At 45.8% G+C, this 13945-nt stretch overlaps 1 protein-coding gene across 2 annotated transcripts; it reads right to left on the minus strand.

Moving 5' to 3' along the window:
- Positions 1–1703: 1703 nt before the first annotated feature.
- Positions 1704–13905, minus strand: ROGDI (rogdi atypical leucine zipper). 2 transcript variants are annotated; one of them, XM_021529594.3, is made up of 11 exons: positions 13803–13905; positions 11319–11390; positions 9979–10061; positions 8637–8691; positions 8064–8144; positions 5671–5766; positions 4376–4450; positions 3780–3893; positions 2986–3035; positions 2339–2465; positions 1704–1856 (listed from the first exon to the last, which is right to left on the minus strand). In XM_021529594.3, exons 1-11 carry the CDS (start codon positions 13842–13844, stop codon positions 1815–1817), a joined length of 837 nt encoding a protein of 278 aa, XP_021385269.1. In that variant the 5' UTR covers positions 13845–13905; the 3' UTR covers positions 1704–1814. The 2 variants fall into 2 exon arrangements, with proteins under 2 accessions (XP_021385269.1, XP_021385268.1); XM_021529593.3 differs by having other exon boundaries at positions 4376–4474.
- Between the last annotated feature and the right edge of the window lie 40 nt (positions 13906–13945).

Genomic DNA, 13945 nt, shown 5'->3' on the forward strand with positions numbered 1-13945 from the left:
CCACACGAGCCCCAGAACCAGCCCTGAGAACAGCAGTGAATACAGGCTGCCTGTTTCTTGTTGCCCCCTCTTCTCCCTGCTCCTCTCCAGTTAGATCAGCCAGACCCTCTGTTGTCCCCACCTAGCACTGCTGTCTATCCCCTTACACCAGCTTTCTTGACTTTCCCTGGCCACAGGAGCTTGGCTGCACTGGCATGCAGCATGCCTGGCATGCATGATATACTGCCTGCTACTACTAAGGTTTTGTCTGGGGCTTTTTGTTAACCCCACCAGCTATGTATTTTGAACAGCTCTCCTGGCCATTCTCTTACTGAACCCTCATAGCAAAACCAGGTCTCTTGAACCTCAGCTTTGCCACTGATTGGGATCTCATCCCTGGGAATTTTTACTTCTTTCATCACATTGTCTCTGCCCCTGCTAGCTCTTGAGTAGCAGATGTAGGAGAGGAACCCAGCTGCCCATGCTCTCCATCATCCTTCCTGTCAGAGCAGCTGTCCCTTTCACTGTTCCTTGAGGGTCTTCAGAACCAAGTGAAATTTGGGAGCATTTACACGCACCTGTTCACAAAAAGGTGTATAAGAAGGTTGCAAAAGACTTCCAAGGGCAACAGAGCCATGTGGGTAGGTGGCAGCTTCCTGAGAAAATCCTGAACAGGGACCTGGAGACTTCCCACTCTGCCAGAGTTGTTCTGAATAACTCTATGAGCCAACTCACCCCAGTCTGAGTGCCTACAGCCTCTTCCAAACATAACTGTCAAGGCATGTTTGGAAAACTACTTCAGGTAGTATTTCAAGTATCAGACAGCACTGGACTGAGGCTATGCAAACAGGCTCAGCCTTTGAAGAGCTGCCCAGCTAGTAGTGCCTCCACTACTGTCCTCCCCAGTAAATCCAAAGACAACCCAGCATGCATAACCAAGAACAGTCAGTCACTTGTGAGAGAGCACAGAATCTCAAGATACTCATTTCTTCACAGTACACATGAGCACTGCAGCTATGAGGGTCTTTATTTCAGAGTTAGCAGTGGCTAAAGGTATGAGTTACACATTGTAGCACCCACAGGCAGCAAATCATAGTAGCAACATGGTACTCACTTTGTGTTTAATGACAAGATGAAAGACTGCACAAGGTACACCAGAGCAACTTCAAAGGCTGGCAGTGAAAACAAGATACTAAACCTGGAAAAGACCAATTGGCCCAACTAGGTCTTAGAAAAAAATACTTATCACATTGATGCTGGATGAGGAGGGAAAAGAATTCAAACAGCAGCAAGTAAGAGCATCCCCAAAGGGGAATCAGTAACATGGAGATGGGCAGAACAGGGAGTCACTCAGGGTTAGTTATAAGGACAGCTGGACTAGATAAGAGAAACATATTTCACTACAGGGAGCAACATACCCCATCTTTTAAGAGGTGTGTTATGTCAGTCTGTTTTCCCCCCTTCCCAACCACTTCACAGTCAAGGAGTTAGTTACAGCACAATACACAGTTCTAGTTAGTGAGGGTGGTCCAGAGCACCTATCCCTTTTAACAGACCTGTGTAACTCATCAGGGGCTTGGGAAGTGTCAGCCACACAATGCACAAGAGGGACCAATGGAAGCTCCTGTCAACCACACAGCACTACTTGGTGCCCTGCATATGCAGCAATCCCAGACAAGGCTACAAAAGCTGTGTCTCTGGGTACACTGACCCTGCCCTGTGCAGGGCATCTGGCAGTGAACCACAGCACTCAGGCTGACCTGGACTCAGCTGGCATGAGAGAACAGAGACAGACACTCGAAGTACTGTGAAGGCATAGAACGTTCCACAGAGAATTAATATGGCCTGTAGTTCCAGTAACTGGAGAAAACGGAGATCTGGAAAGCAAGAACAAAAACAGGTAAGTTCCTATACCCCTTGGACCACAAAAAAAGGAGCACAAAATGTGTGAGGGAGGACTTAGCTTCACAGCATTATACACTTCAGCACCACACTACTGAAGGGCAGGTTTGCTGCTGCTGTCACTCAAGGAGCATGAAGTTACTTGCTCAAGGTAACTTGCAGAGCTGGAACTGAGCATTGATCTACTAGAATCTAGGTTGCTTGTTTTGTCTCATCCACCTCATGACTGAGAACACAAAAGTGTGTGCTTGCTCCTCTCCATCTAGTCACCAGCTTAGCATACATCTGCCATACCACTATACTTATCCTATGGCTGTTTGCTAGGCAGTGCCAGCCAGATCCCTGGCTCCAGAACACTGATTCATCCCTTATATTCGGCAAGCTGAGCATCACATCAGATCTGAGGTCCTCTCAAAATCCAGAGTTAAAAACAAAGCCCCTTTTTCAAGGCCATTACCTTGTCCTTCAGTTGCTGGCAAAGCTGCAGTGAAACTGTGAAGAAGACAAGGGCATCATTTAACCACGGGACAACACATTCCACTTTATGGACATGGCTGACTTCATAGCGCTGGCTGCCAAACTCACTGGAAGGGGGGGAAAGAGCACAGCTTCACACACAACAGCATAAAACTCAACTGTCTTATATTCCCATCAGAGAGATTATGATGATTTCTATCACAATTAAATCAGCACCTGGCAAAGTTACAGAATGCAAACACTCAAGTCCACCTCTGACCACATTTATAGCAAAGCTAAAGGGTGAAGTTAGGAACTTCCCTTCATTCCAGACAGGCATAAGGCAGGGAATGCAAATGGCAATGCCAATAACCAAACACTCATTTTTGTTGCAAACTCTCATATCTAGAGAGATGAGAGTACTGTCTAGATGGGCTGAATCCTCGAAATTGACGTATTTCGGCCTTTAGGACTAAGTCATTAAAGAGACGCAACAGAGCATTCACAGGCACAGCAAGTGACTCAATCCAGCTTCTCCTCTTCAGAGGTGCTACAATGGAAACTGTATGCAGCTGTTTGTATTTCACCCTCAAGACATACCAGCACCTATTATCCAGGTACACTACCCTTTGTAGTGACTGTACTTACAACATGGCCCCAGGGTTGTGCAAAACAGACCCTCCAGCAGGCTTGAAGTTCTAGAGAAGGAAAAGGTCATTAGGATTTTGATGTGGTAAACAAACCACTTAGAAGAAAGACATTTAAGGCTTACACTTTCAGTAGCCTGGCATCAAGAAACACCCATACTCTATTTCCTGGACACTCCATCAATATGGAATCCCTTTTGTTAGAACCCTTCCTGCTCCCTCATGAAAGGAGTTAGTTCTTCCATTGGCTGAGTTCAATGTAGCTACAAATTTTATCACTACAGAAATAAGATGAGAAGATCCAGCAGAAAAACAAAATATAGATTTTTTAGGAAAATCTTCCTTATGGAAGGACTGCAATTCATAAAGCTTAAGAGTTTAATGCTGTTTTTACAGGACATCAAGTTGACCCATGCGACAAGTGAAGCAGAAAAGTATCAATCAAAACTCCAAGAGAAAACCCAAGATGCTACTCAGATGTAAACTGGATTAATATAACTATGCCCTTCCAAAATGACACAAAATTATCAAACTGTATTTAAAGTATTTAGTAAAAAATGGCTTACTCCAGAGCACTGGTATGTTCTTCTGGGCTAAACAGCCATGCCCTAAACTAGATTTAGAGCCAGTGTTCTGTGTGCAGCAGACCTAAACACAGACACTTAGTACCAGCTGCACTTATTTCTGCATTATCTTATGAATATAACATTGCACCAGGTACCAGTGTGATCTCCTCCTCACAGTGGGATGTAAGGAGAGGAAACTAAACAAGGCTCAGGAGACAGTGGGCATCACCTTGGTTGTGCTAGGCTGCATCACGTGGAGCTGGTAGACAGTGAGGCACAGCTTGTTCAGGTTAATATAGAAATTCACAAGGATGTCTGGAGGCAGCGCAGGGGTGAACATTTTCTAGCAAGAAAATTAGTTTCTTTGTCAGTAAAAAGATCCTAATTGTTAATGTTGGGAAATCATTCCCTTTTCCCAAGCCACACTACAATTACCCCATGACAAAAGAAAAATATTAGGAGAGAAACAAAGACTGAGCAGCTGCAGGCAACAACTGCTGTTCTCATTGCCCTTAATCAAATGATATGTGCTTGAAAGTGACAAGAGAGTATGGAGCAGTGTTCACACGGGCAAATCATCCCTGGACAAGACTCTTGGGCAGAGAACAGAACTTACTCTCAAGAGAACCAGAGTCCTCATGCCCAAGTCATCTGCATTCCCACAGGAAGATACAGAGCAGCCAAAACCAATCAGGATTTGCACTTGCACTTCAGTTCTGCCTCAGGAGACACTTCAGAAACCCACTTCCAACAGGATGCAGCACAGTATCCAAACTATTGCAATGCTGCCAACCTGTATAGAGATCTAGACCACCACATACTTACTGTGAGACCACTGGAGGCAATTTCTGGTAGTGTCAGAGTGGCAGGAGTGGTCAGCCGATTTCGGGCTCTGGAGAGCTGCAACATCACAGCATCCATAAGCTACAAGTTAATGTACAGAACCACTGCTGAGTGTGATTCCTGGACGGCTCTGGACAGAGTGATGCAGAATCCTACAGCCTTCTGCAAGTGTTAAAATAACAACTGCCACTACCCCTCATCTTTCCAGGAATTCAGGAACTTTTTGGGAAGGGTTGGCTCCCACATAAATGAAGTTTAACTTCTACCACCATCAGAGACTTATGAGACAGGTCAGGAGTGTTCAATACCATCGACTAATGAGAGAACAGCTATTCATGACAAGAATACCAAGCCAACGAAAGACCAATTACTGACGCTAAAAAGGCATCAACAAACTCATCATCAGCTCTTCAGAACAGGCATTAAGGAAAAAACAAGCTACATTCTTGGTCTCCCCACTCCCACATCACAAGTACAACTGCTGCTGCATGGGCTCCCCCTGTTCATAACCAGCTATGATAAAAAGTAGATAAAAAGAACCAGCTCATTGTGAGGACAATCCTGCCAGAAACCACAGTTCAAAGGGCCTTCAGGCAGACTTCCTCTTCCAGAAAAAAATGGGGAAGCAACATGTCTGTTACAGAGCTCATGGCTGCTAAGATGAATGCACTTTGTAAAATGACTAATATCTCCCCTTACTTCCACTTGAATTTTCTCATATTTGATGTTGTGATGAATTCTAATGAGCAAGCCAAAATTCTGTTGCCTTCAGAGAACATTTTCAAGCAGAAGGTTGGGCTTCATTGCCATACAGCAGATGCTCTGTATTAGACCCCAGAAAACACTACTGGCAAGACAGAAGTCACTTTCAGATTTTCAGTAAATCACAAGTACTATCATCTTCTTTTTACTGATGGTTGCCTCACTGCTGCTCTCGCTTGCAGCACTGATCAACAGAGAGTAACTTATGTAACATCATCCACAGAACATCAAGGAATATCCTCTCACATTGTCACTGATGTGTTATAGTGCAATGACTGCTCAGATTACTGCTCACCAGGATGTACAGCCCTGTTACTAATGCTAAACTAGTACAGATTCATATACAATATGAGGTTTCATGGACATTTCTTGACATGGGTACGTATGGGTACAACTATTAAGTCTGTTTCCACTAAGAGACTCAGGCAGCAATCTGCACTAACTGTGTTTAAAACAACAAATGGAGGAAAGAAAAATGCATGTTCCTACCCAAGCATCAGGAGCTTTCTCCTCACCTTGAGCACTTCCAAGCCTGTTTTGAATTGGTAGTTCACATCTCTGTTCATAAGCAGGTAAATGGCTTGGTTCACATGGTTTCTAGCATCCTGGATCTGCAATGGTACAAATAGAGCCCTATGAAAGAAGCACTCAGTAATAACATGTACTCAGAAGTAAAGGTTTCCTCAATTATCTCACTGACCTTAAGAATGGCGTCTTCTCAAATTTAATGCTACGTCTAAACATTAGACACTCTCTAACACAAGCCTACCAATGCTGCCCAGAAGCATTTACTGGGTTCTCCACTCACAGACTGGAGATACAGAACAGTCTGACAGCTACAACCTGGATTGTCAGTACAGATATTGTTCCTGTCCTGAAGTGACATCAGGCACTCTCAACCTGCGAGTGCCCTGACCACAACCACTTGGTAGGAATTCTCACTGCTAATGGCATACAGCAGTCAGCTCTAGCACCATGAACAATGATTTCAACCTATCAGAGCTCAAACAAATTACATCAATGAGCAGCAAGCACTGATTTCTAATACAGTGTCTCTGTCGGTATCCAAGAGTCCTTCTAAAGTGAAATTGTTGGGATTCAGAGTCATCTCCAGCACCAAGAAGCTGTGCCATTGTGTGGGACCAAACCAGACTCAGAACACAGATGTCTTGAGTTCCTCTCAAGCAAGAGGAACACAGTCATAAAAGCAAGGTTGATAGGGGCATCCTTGCTTTCATGGGAGCAAGGACAAACCAGAGGAAGACAATGGCCCTGATAGAAGCTGACTTGCATTCAATTTCAGGCAGCAGCATGAAAATGGAAAAACAAACCCAAGGAGTAAATTAGAGGGTACAAATGCAACAGCTAAGCAGAGAAGATTGTACAAGACATGTCTGCTGGGAGACAGACTACACAGCTTGGCGTTATTTGTAGTTTGATATATTTACAATGCCATCCAGCAGTCACAGCTCCCAGCTCTACATCCTTGTAGAAGCCTCCCTGGCATAGACCTGGCTCTGGTTCCTTCTAATGCAGAGCTCAGGGAACACACAACAGCCCTGCTCTCAGAAAGCTCTTGCACTGGAGGCCACAGAGAGAAGAGTGAGAATGCTAAGTCCACTGTCAGACTGCAGGTACTTGGGCATCTCCAAATATCACCACCTCCAGCCTTTACATCTCCTAGAGGCTTCTGAGCAAGCTAAACTGCTCCTGGCAGCACTACCCAACCAAGCAATGCTAACCCTGCTGTTATGATTTGCTCCATTCATATTTCCCCTTGACTTTGATTTGTTTTCTAATCAACTTCTTCAAAAGATATGTGCCTGCACTTGTGTTCCTCAAAAATGTGCCTACACTACAACTTCTTACCCATGACTTCACTTTGTACAGAGAAACAAAACTCCAACTGTCATCACTTATTAAGGTGAGATGCTAGTTTTTATTTCAGACAAGCCAAAGATCACCACATAACCACTTTAAATCCTTTTGAACTCAGTCCTTTAGGCACTCACACTCTGTATCTGAACAACATTAGAACACAAAATGCAAGTAAATAAAGGCAGTTGTTTTCCATAAAAGCTGGTAGAAGCCTATCAACTAGCCAGCAGTACAAAACAGCCACAAAAGAAAAGGCACTGCTGAGTGTTGTCACAAAAACTTCCTTGCATTGTTGCAAGGCATGAAGAAACACAGTCAAGTTTGGTATTAACATCCCAAGTACATGATTTTCTAGATTTCTACAAAGTTACTAGGTAGAGGTTTCACTGCTAAAGCAGATGCTGGGAACTGCACTCAATGCCAAATGTTCTCATCACTCAGAAAAACCTGAGCTATGGCACAAGGAAATACACTGAATCCATTTTCCTCCAACCTACTCAGCTATGACAAAGTAATTGAGGCAAACTATGTCTTAAGACACTAGGCCAGGTCCTGAAAATCAGGTATGTCCCAGCAAAATGATGGGAAACAGATTCTGGTTCTGGATAGCTGCATTCTTTTAACTCCTTACCTGAGGGAACTCACACATGCTACTGGAACACAATAATTTGTTCTCAGTGTAAACAAATGCATCTGTAAGAGAATGAGAACAAGCTGCTCAAAGCTCCTGAAGCTGCTCTTTGCCCTGCTAGCTTGTGGTGACATGGGACAGCCCTGCACAGGCACCTCAGGCACTCCTTTACAGGATCATGACTGCTACACAGCCTTCAGATCAACTGTTGTGTCTGGAATGAGCCCACCCAGGCACCCCAACTGAATTTAACTTATTTAATTGTACCTGTTTCCTCCCTTAGCTTTTACCACTGTAGCTCATGTGGAATGGACATAACAATCTCTCTCGAAAGACTAAAGTTAGTGCTCAGAGAGCATTGAGGTTGTGGATGGGTGGGCATCTAGAGCCAACAGGTACCTGCTGCAATTTCCACTGTTTGTCTTCCCGGAATGCAAAATGCAGGAGCTGATTGTTTCTGGGCATTTTCAGATTAACATCCTTGAAAAAGAAACAAACACATGAGAGGAAAAATTGCCTGTACGCAGAAGACAGGGGTAGGCAGTTGCATTCCCTTCTTCCAGACCTGGCAGAACCTCAGTGCTTCCACAGGATGGTATTAATAAAAAGAACAGGTTGAAATGCATTGAGTGAATTTCAATGTTGTTGTGTGAGGACACACAACCTCAGCCCAGAAGGTCCCAAAGCAATTTGTTATTACACAACAAAGGTGGTAAAGGCAAGGAATCCCATGGAAGTTGACTACAGAACTCATCACCACATGGTGGTGGTAGAAGGGGATGTCTGATGCTGGATCTTGATATATTTCAATGGTTGCTGAAACATCTAGGCCAATTAGGGAGAACTGACAAAGAACACTGATCACTGGTAACACATAATGAGGATGAGCTTCCCTCCCTGAGGTGATCAAAGGGTGATACAGCTGACACCCACCCCTTGTCATACAAAGCAAGAAGTGTTGTAAGTACTCACAGCTTGACACAGTGCATCTCCCTGCAGCGTCATCACACCTTTCACCTGGTCTGTGCTGGAATGAGAGGAAACATCTTGGCAACACATGTCACAAGAGGCACCTATCAACTGCCAGCCTACCACCTCACCTCCTCCATGGCTCCTCCTGCCCAGGGTCTGAACACTCCTGCCCAGTAGTTGGACATCACACACATTTTCAAGTCCCCAGTTCTTGGCATGCAGTAAACTCCAGTCATATTTTTTATGGGCCACCTCACCCAAACTGCTCTGCCTAAAACATTACCTTAATTTCTGATCCCATTCTTATTTCATGTATCATCTGTCAACAATTTGGCTGCTGTTACAAAGAGCTCTAGCAGGCACAAGCACAAGACAATAAAATTAATTACTGACATTGAAGAGTTAGATGATTCCTACAGGAGTCGAAAGCTACAACCCACACCCCATTCCAAGAAAAAAGACCCAAAATAAGTAAAACCCCACAACCTCAAAAAAGTAAAAATTCCACACCCCAAACTTTCTGAAAGGTCCTGCAAGATGACTCACATGTACAATGAACAGTGTGAGGAGAAGACTGAAGCATCTGGTCGGGCCATACCTTACATTTTACTGTATTAGACTCTTTGATCAACACTGCAAGATCCACCTTACAACAACAAATGAAAACTAAATTAAGTTTAACTAAGATCTGAAGAAGACAATGTTCAAATTTAGTACAGAATTACTGCATGATTCCTTGCAATGATGTGACATTCTAATGACTATGGTTAACTAGCTTGTGACAAGTTTGTGAACTCTGCTAGTATTGAGACAAAGGGGCCACACTGAGGATCAAAAAATGGGTATCAATTTCAGAAGAACTACATACTTATAGCACCTTCTGCACAAGCCTCAGTTTGCTTTGTGTGAAGGTGATTTACTATTGCTATTTTAGGGAGATTAGGACAAAGGTTAAGATTTCTCCATAGTCAGGCTCAGAAACTGAGTCAAGAGCAGAATTTAGGTCTTGTAACTGCAACTTACTGTGTCATAATCAGAAAAATGCCCTTTGGCAAACTGCCTGCATCACGGAGGCAACACACAAGCATGCGTTCAGGAATCAGTGACTACATTATAGATGTCAGCATGAAATGGCACAAGGCTGGTTCAGGTAGCCCTGAAGCACAGCTACCAACTGTTATTCTCACCTGCCATGAGAGCTAGTTTGTTTTCTTTAAGGCAAAATCTCCTATTGAAGAAAACCCATTACTCCAGGGCTTCTGCAAAGCCCTTCACCACAGATCCTCCAGGATATGCACCCTTTGCTGCAGAGGAAAGTGACCCACTGACCACCACCACTTACCCTGATGTGCTTAGTACAAAACTCTCTTGCTTGACAGCTCCTCCTGAGCCACTGGTGGGCAAGGCAAAGCGGTGGGAGGCCTCCTGCCCAAGAGAGGACACAGTGAGTGCTGGAGCATCTGCCTAGGCCAAGCACACCATGAGACAGGAACAAAGATAATGTGGACACCATCAAGTGGCTGAATATGTAGCAGTCCCCTCTGCCAGCCTCTTGAAGCCTACCAAGCAGAGCACTTGGATTTCATCCTATTGCAGGACTGGCAAAGCCCAGGAGGCTCAGCGCATGCAGTCCATAGTGAAAGGCATCTTCAAATCCCACATCCTGGAGCTGGGCAGTGCCAGCTCCCCAAGCTGCCTACAGAAAGAGCAGCATCCAACAGCTCAGCTCTGCATACTCTCAGGCACCCTGGTGCTGCCCCTTATCACAGCTGGTCTTTACACATGAAGGAAGTGTGGAGAGAACACCAGCCCTTCGCAGCCCTCCATCTGGTTATACTGGCTGGTGACTGCCCTTTACACACTTCACCCTCAAAACTATAATAAATTCTTCAAAATGGGTACAATATATAAAGGTATTGCAGTCTATTGTCATCTGCTACTGACTCCAGTTCTGAGTCAGCACTATGGCACTCACACCATCTCTGGCACTTGCCTCTCACCTCCACATTTTTAGCCCTGTTCTTCCATCACTCCATAACCTCCAAAAGCCAGAGAGTATTAACGGGCTGGGCCTGTTGAACACTGATCCAGCAGACACACAGTGCATTCTCAGTGCATAGAAGTGCCTTTGGCCAGTTCCCCACTGGAAAGAGTCAGTCCTGCAGCGCATGCTCAGGCTGGAGGAAGGTGAGAAAAGTGCTGCCCATCTGCTTCAGCTGAACACATCAGGCCTGTGAAAGGGGCAGTGGGGTGGGCATGTTGAGGAAAGGATGATTTTGAACAAGGAGAGCACATAGTAGTAACTACTACACAAGTAGCAGCTGTCACCTAAAGGCCATGTTGCTTGCTTCCACCAGCACACATCAGTTACAGGCAGATTAAGATTCTCTGTTCCAGAAAATATTCATATCTCAGGCAAATGCCTGGCAGATAGGTCTGGCTGGCTCCATGTGCCTTTTCAAAACAGCTCTCAGCAGAAGGCAAAGAACAGAGCAATCTTGGCAAAATCAGCTTTACTGTGAATCATCAAGAGCAGAGGGCAAGCAAACACCAGGGACAGAAATGGACATGTATGGATGACCTTTCTGTGCAACCTCTACCAAAATTTTTTTCCTGCAGGGGAAGCCTATCACCATTTTTTACACAGAAGGTCAAACAAAACTCAGACAAAATTAATCTCACCTTCAAAATATCCTGCAGCTGTCTCAAAACAGCATGGACCTCTTCTTGTAAAAGCCATTTAAATTCTTCTTCCTATGTCATGGAAAAATAGCAGTGGAATCATTAGATATCAAACACCGGAAGCAAAACTCTCAGATACATGCCAAAATTATTTAAGTTCTATGTGTACTGCTGTTTCTGTGCTGTTTAAATAAAGGAGAACAAAAGATTTCTCCCTGATTTGTTGAAACACTTCAGTCTCCACATCTCTACCCCAGTCCAATGAACTGATCTCATTCTTGCCCTGACTTTGTTTAAGAAAGCAATTGGTACACAAATCACTGTACCAAAAACCAAGAATTGAATGGAACTTTCAGAGCAAAGTAAAAATACTACTGCGTCAAAAACTGGGGCATCTTTTATAAGCTGTTAAAATAGACTCACCTGGCTGCCAGACACGTACCCAGCCTCCCTTCCTGCCCCTTCCTCAATGGGTCAGGGAAGGAAGTAAGATCATGGGCCAAGATAAAGCTAGGGAGATCCATTACCAACTCCTGGCACAGACAAAACTGAATCAATTTGCAGACAAATTTGTTGCTAATGAAGTGCTGAGAAACAAAGATAAGAACTAAAATGAGCATCTCCACCTCCGTCCCCAGCATTTTGCCAAGCAATAGCAGTCTAAAACCAAAACAAATTAAACTGAAAAGTGGGTGGGGGGGTAGGGGGACACAGGCTGGGGCAATCATTGGGGAAAATTCAGTAGTGAATGAGTTCAGTTCTGGTGACTCACTGCCTTGAGCCTCCATTGGCTGCTGCCATGGAGATGCCTCTATAAAGCAGAACCTCAAAGCACATCCAGTGTTCCTGTTAAACCATAAGTCCCCATGCAAGTCATCAAAGAAGCAGGGAACAGAAGCAAACATGGGACAAAGAAAAGACTGCCACTTGTCATCCTGTAAGAAAAGATAAATTTTCCATGGGGAGAGTTCTGAGCTGGTTGTCCACAGAAAAACAGGCAAGCTATGGTCAACTCAGAACTTTAACTTAAACTCAGAGAAACTTTGGGGTTTCTCTGCTAGATAGTTCCTGTTCACCATGAGGAACACAACCCCCCACTGATGTGTCATCACCTTATGCAAGAGTTACCCCAACAACCAGTAGGAGAAAGTCAGGTTTATTGCAGTAAACATTTATCCAAGGCAGGCACACACAACAAAGCCAGGCAGGATTCCCTGTTATTCAAACCAGTTTGGGTGCAGGACCACTGACTTCAACCCTTTAATCCTCTTTTGGGTTTATGAGAATTATACTGATCATAAAATATTCTTAACTGGTAGGGACCCACATGGATCATGAAGTCCAAGTGTGGGCTCTACATAGGACAGCCCCAAGAATTCTACCATGCACCTGAGAGTGTTGTCAAAACCCTCCCTGAAATCTATCATGCAGAGTGCTGTGACTTCTGCCCTGGGGAGAGTATTCTAGTGCCTGACCACCATCTGGATAAAGAAACTTTTCCAAATATCCAGCCTAAACCTCCCCTGACAGAGCTCCATGCTGTTCCCTCAGATCCTGTCACTGACACCAGAGAGAAGATGGATCTGAAACTCTTTCAGTCTGTAATATTTGCCCTCCTCCAGGTTCCCAAAGGAACAGTGATCCTGTGGGTGCAGCAGATACATTTAGTACCTCCAACATGCACCAGCATCACGTAGGTGTTTCTACTCAAAATGTCCATCGGTGTCTTTCTTCCCTTTAGTCAGAGCAAGAAATCTCCTTTCCCCTGCCCATTAATTTTGGATTAAGTCAAGTCTGTGCACATCTGTGCACTGCACAGCTGTATTTTTGGGGAATGCTGGTCATACTCTTCTACACTCTATGAAATTAGAAAAACCTGTTTTCCTATGTGGCTTTCCACCCAGACCGACGGATCTCTGAACTCCTTCTCCATACCGGTGATTTCATTCCTCCTCGGAGATCCTGGCCCAGGGAGGCCGCAGTGACGTCTCTCTGAGCCATCCCCGCTGCTACCAGTTCACTAGAGCGGCTCGGGCACCCGCCATGTGGGGGGCGCTTCAGCGGGACATCAAGGTCAAAGGACACAATGACGGTGTGCCGGGAGCAGGGCGACCCGGCCTTGCCACCCCACCCAACCCGGCCCATCGGAGGAGCGGCGCCGGTGGCAGAGACCGGGGCGCCGCTGCTGGGCGAGGTGGGAGGAGACCGCGGCCTCCGAACCACTCGGCGACGGGGCTCGGGCACCGGCCCGAAAGCATGTCAAAACTTCGGCAGCGTCTGCCGTCAGGGCAGCTACTCTAGGGATGGGCCCGAGGAGCCTCCGCACAGCGCTCGGCCCGGATCCAGGCGCAGAGGCCTTGCCGCCATCCCGCGGCTTCGAGCGCGAGCAGAGAGAACAAACCTGCGGGGCCCGGCAGTGCTGTCATGCCCAGGGAGAAGCCGCTGCCGCTCGCCCTGGCCCCGCCGAGCGCCCGCCCGACTCACCAGCACCGCGCGCTCCCCCTGGGTCGCCATCGCCGCCGCCATCCCGGCCCCGCCCCCGGCCCCTCACGTGCACGGCCCAACACCGCTTGATTGGGCAGCGCCGCTCACCTCCCCCGGCGGGGGCGGGGCCCCGCGCGCCACGC

The sequence above is a fragment of the Lonchura striata genome, chromosome 16 (assembly GCF_046129695.1).
Source record: "Lonchura striata isolate bLonStr1 chromosome 16, bLonStr1.mat, whole genome shotgun sequence".
Lineage (NCBI taxonomy): Eukaryota > Metazoa > Chordata > Aves > Passeriformes > Estrildidae > Lonchura > Lonchura striata.

Coding starts and splice junctions, on each gene's coding strand:
- ROGDI (XM_021529593.3), bottom strand. CDS start 13,844: ATGGCGGCGGCGATGGCGACCCAGGGGGAGCGCGCGGTGCTG. Junction 10,062..11,318: donor AGCTGCAGGATATTTTGAAG/GTGAGATTAATT, acceptor TCTCTTGGGCAG/GAGGCCTCCCACCGCTTTGC. Junction 5,767..8,063: donor AACAGTGGAAATTGCAGCAG/GTACCTGTTGGC, acceptor GTACCATTGCAG/ATCCAGGATGCTAGAAACCA.